Below are 4,158 nucleotides of genomic sequence, written 5' to 3'. Positions count from 1 at the left end.
ACTTACATCCCTGAATTTGTTCCAGTACTTGTCTTTATCATACTGCGAAACGGTGCTCAGCCATTTGTCGTTGTCCAGGAAATTGCCACGGCTGCTGCTACTCGTGATGACCTCGGGATGCCGGCTCTCCACTTGCAGGAAGCACCAGGCAGCGAGGACCAGCACCCCCGACATCTGCAAGGAGAGGATTCCTCGAGCGGGGAAGTTTGAGGGCACCCAAGTTCGGCCTTTTCTCCCCTCACGCCCCTGGCCAACTTCTGCCTGCGGAGCCACCAGCTCCGCTGAGACCCACCCTGCCCGCCCAGCCGTGCGGGGCGGGGAGCGACGGCAATAAAAACAAAACAGCTCACCCGCGGCCGGGCAGAGACACCAGCCAGGGGAAAATAAAGCTTTATGACACCCCAGCAAAGCCTCCCGCGGGAGCAGCCAGCGCTGGCTCCGCGAAGTTTGGGTGCCAGGGCTGAGACGAAGCCCCTACCTCCGGGCAGTGCCGCCAGCCGCGGCTCCGAGCAGGGCGGGCGCCGCTGCCTCCTCTCCTTTGCGCGGCTGCCGCTGCTCGGACAGCGGGTCGGAGAGAGCCGGCGAGCCCCCGCTAGGCTCCGTCAGCAGCTCCGGGCGTGTGCGGCTGTGTGTATGTGTGTCTATGTGCGTGTGTGTGTGAGAGCGAGCGGTTGCGGGCTCTGCGCGAGCCAGGAGCCGAGGTCTGGCGACATCTTCTGGCGGCGGGATGCTGCTGAGGTAACGGGCAGGGCGAGGCGCCTCCCGTCACTGACCGTCACCGTCTCACTCCCTGTATCGACCTCTTGGTCCAGGATCACTCCCCAAACCTCTTCACGGATGGGGAAGGGATACAAAATCCCCTCCTGGCTCCCTCCCGGCGAAGCAAATGTGTCAGCAAGGAAGCAGGGTTGCTCGCTCTGCGGAGAGTGGGGAGCAGGCCCCATGAGTGCGCCGCAGGGGCGTTACGCAGGGCCTGGAAATTCTGCTGATCTGCTTCAGGTCGTGAGGAGGCAACTGGGGAGGCATCCGTGGGGATGCTGGGGGTAGCACCATCACAGAGACTGACAGTGAAGTCTCACTCCTGATGCACCCCGATGTGTTCCAGAGCCATAAAGCCGCCCTTTATAAACAAACAAAAGCCCTGCAAACACCAGCTGTAATAAGCCCTGGGTAGTACATGACTATTTAGAGTCAATGGTTTCATAATATCTGGAAGTAATGACATTTCAAAGGCATGAAAGTCATCCCAGACTTCATAATTCGTTTTGGCAAAGAGCTCCCCCTCCCTGTGTCAGCTCGCCCCACACTGTGAAGACCTTTTTGCCCCCATACAACGGGTAGTGAAGGTAGACCTTGCACTGCCCAAGCCATCGGTCATTGCCATAATCCATCCCCAAAACCTGTGAGGAAGGCACTCTTCCTACTCTTAATTTGAACATTTTGAGGGGTAGGAAATAGGGAAGTTATTTAAGCTGTCTTGTAAATATCATCTTTTCTCTCCCAGGAAGCTGAAAACAGGGTTAATTCCACTTTTTCAAACAGTTGGTTTCTTTAGGAATACAAGAGAGGGTCAAGGTTATTAATATTTTGCTGTTGCATCTGTGCACTGAACTCAGTATACAGTTCTGTTCCTAGGTCTGATTTTAAATACAGTTCCTAAATACCACATAACCACAACAAAAGCCACTGGGACTGAAAAAAAACAACCAATGAGGGTTTATTAATTTTAACAGTAGAGAACAAGCATATACCCATATAAGCATCCCATCTTGCATTCTCCCCTTGATGCACATAGAATCTAATGAAAGCTATATGCCTGCAGGAGGGCAAAATATAACCCAATAAAAATAACAAATAGAAGAAATCCAAAGCAAAGCCCTGCAGATTTGGATGTAAATCCATATCTAAGCACCTTGCTCCACCTTCCTTTCTACATTGGACTATACCATTCTTCTCAAGGTTGTCCAGGGTTTCACTCCAATATCGTTCGGTTAGTTTCAGTGACAGATAAGGTTTATATAACTTCCTCCTGGAAGGGTGAACTTAAGCTTTCTCCATTCTTAATTAGATTAACAGAGTACCGTAAAGGTTTTTTGTTTGTTTGTTTGTTTGTTTGTTTGTTTTCCTCCTGTATGGTCTTTACTGTAAGGCTTTTAACAACAGAGAATTTGTCTTCTCTGCACAGACATTAAAGCTCTTGCACCATCTTAAATCTTATGGTTAAGAAATTTCCCCAGTGAGCTTTACAGCAATCTATTGCCATTCAGCTATATACAGCTCCATTTGACTCATGAAGTTAAGACATTGCTGCATTTGAGCTCTGCCAAACCAAACCACCCTATCTGATAAATACTTGAGGATTTTTATGTGCAAGGGACTATATCCATGCTTACCAGTTTTATGTAGATACACTCATTACTACTTTCTTGATCCCACTGGACGTCAGATCAATTTAATCCTCCATTGACCCAGGCGAGTAGAGAGCAGCAGAACACTGTTTCCCACCAAATTTTTATATATTTAATATTTAATATAATTTAAATATTTAAATTATAATTATAATATATAATATATAAATATATAAATATAATTATAATTATAATTTAAATATTTAATATTTAATATAAATATATATTATATTTATTCCCACCTTTTATATATTTATATCAGCAGTTAGTTCACTCCTGTAAATCACACTTGTTAGCACAGCAGGCCAAATTGAGTACACAGTTCAGTACAGTTGACTTCACTTAGTATGAAGCAGGTTAATACGCTTGCCAGTCAAAGACCTGAATGATAAATTACAGAAGCATTGTGTGTAAACTGAGTAATCGCATTCTTACTTGTAATAGTTGTCAGAAATGTGTCTTCATTTATTTAATTACTTCATAATCCCATATTCAAAACATGGCTAATCTTTCTTGATCCAGCAAAACACAGGCTTCCTCTTTAACCCTGATAGCAATCTCTATCATTCAGCAGCTGCAGCATTTCACCTCCAAGCTGTTTATCATCCATGACTAGAATTGAAACACCCCTGTCAGCTGTTTTTTATCATTGGACAGTGCTACAATTACCTCTAATTCTGATCCAAGAATGTAATAGTAGAAATCTCTCTACGGTGGATACCAACTATTTGGTATTTTGGATGTAAAAAGCTCCTTTCTTCCCAGTTAGAACTACTGAAAACTTAATAAACATTTTTACCATGCTTGCAGCTGTAAGAAGTGGCACGATATTGATTTTTGATATTATTTGCTGATTCACCCAAGCTGTGTAAAACATTTGATTAGAAGTTGCAATTACAACCATGGCCAGCCAGATTCCCCATGCCGCAGCCTGTTCAGGATCTGTTCTGGAAGCAGAATCTTCTGGTGCAGAAAGCATTTCGCACACAGAGGAATCAAGGGCCAGATCTCATTTTAAGTTAGTTCCCCATGCAGAGGAATGATATAGTCATCTTAATAGGGCACTTCGGGACTTACAGTTAATAGAGAAAGCCTTCAGCACCAGTCTTGTGGGCAACATAAACAAAACATGTTAACTTCCCCCTAGACCAAAGATGATACCTGGAGAACCTAGACAGCCACTCCTTTCTACCCTAAAGCTACACTGAACTTGTCCCACATCAACCAGTAGCAACCAGTTGCATAGCCAGTAGGGTAAAGCCAACAGGAATATATAAATGTTGTAATGTAAAGGATTCTACTTCCCCCAGTTATACTTGCATGGCAGCAAAACTCACTTTTTCACCTACTTTATTGCTTCCATAGTTCTTAAGGCAGTGGCTGCAGCCTTTGTTGTAGAGCCTTGAAAATCTTCTGTGGACGTTTATTAATGGTTTTTCCCCTCCTCTTGTGAGGCACAATTCCACTGACTTCATTTTTTAAAAACATTTACTCAAGAAAGAAAATCTTTACAGTAACAAATGGTTAAAAGGCATTTCTGTACTCTACTCTGTACCAGAGTCCTTTATTACTGGATTAGGAAAATTCTGCTCTTATAATTTAACTGGATTTAAAAATATATCACTAAAAATGTACATTGAGTGGCACAGACCTTCATTTAACATCTCTTTGTATCTTCCATATACTGCTGTATCTTTTTAATAGACAGGGATTTTATTTCCTCCTCTGACTCTCAGGACTGCAGATTCAG

The 4,158-nt window shown here is 44.1% G+C and overlaps 1 protein-coding gene across 1 annotated transcript in view; it reads right to left on the bottom strand.

Moving 5' to 3' along the window:
• SPOCK1 (SPARC (osteonectin), cwcv and kazal like domains proteoglycan 1) overlaps positions 1-706 on the bottom strand; it is a 289,273-nt gene extending 288,567 nt beyond the window's left edge. The window contains exons 1-2 of the mRNA XM_066977321.1: positions 479-706; positions 7-174 (exon numbers count right to left, since the gene is read on the bottom strand). Of these exons, the coding sequence (XP_066833422.1) occupies positions 7-174 (168 nt within the window). The 5' untranslated portion in view covers positions 479-706. The remainder of the gene's footprint in view (positions 1-6; positions 175-478) is intronic.
• Positions 707-4,158: the final 3,452 nt, after the last annotated feature.

The sequence above is a fragment of the Anser cygnoides genome, chromosome 14 (assembly GCF_040182565.1).
Source record: "Anser cygnoides isolate HZ-2024a breed goose chromosome 14, Taihu_goose_T2T_genome, whole genome shotgun sequence".
NCBI classification, from domain to species: domain Eukaryota; kingdom Metazoa; phylum Chordata; class Aves; order Anseriformes; family Anatidae; genus Anser; species Anser cygnoides.
The sequence above is the reverse complement of the archived record's forward strand: the minus strand, read 5'-3'. Positions and strand labels throughout refer to the sequence as shown.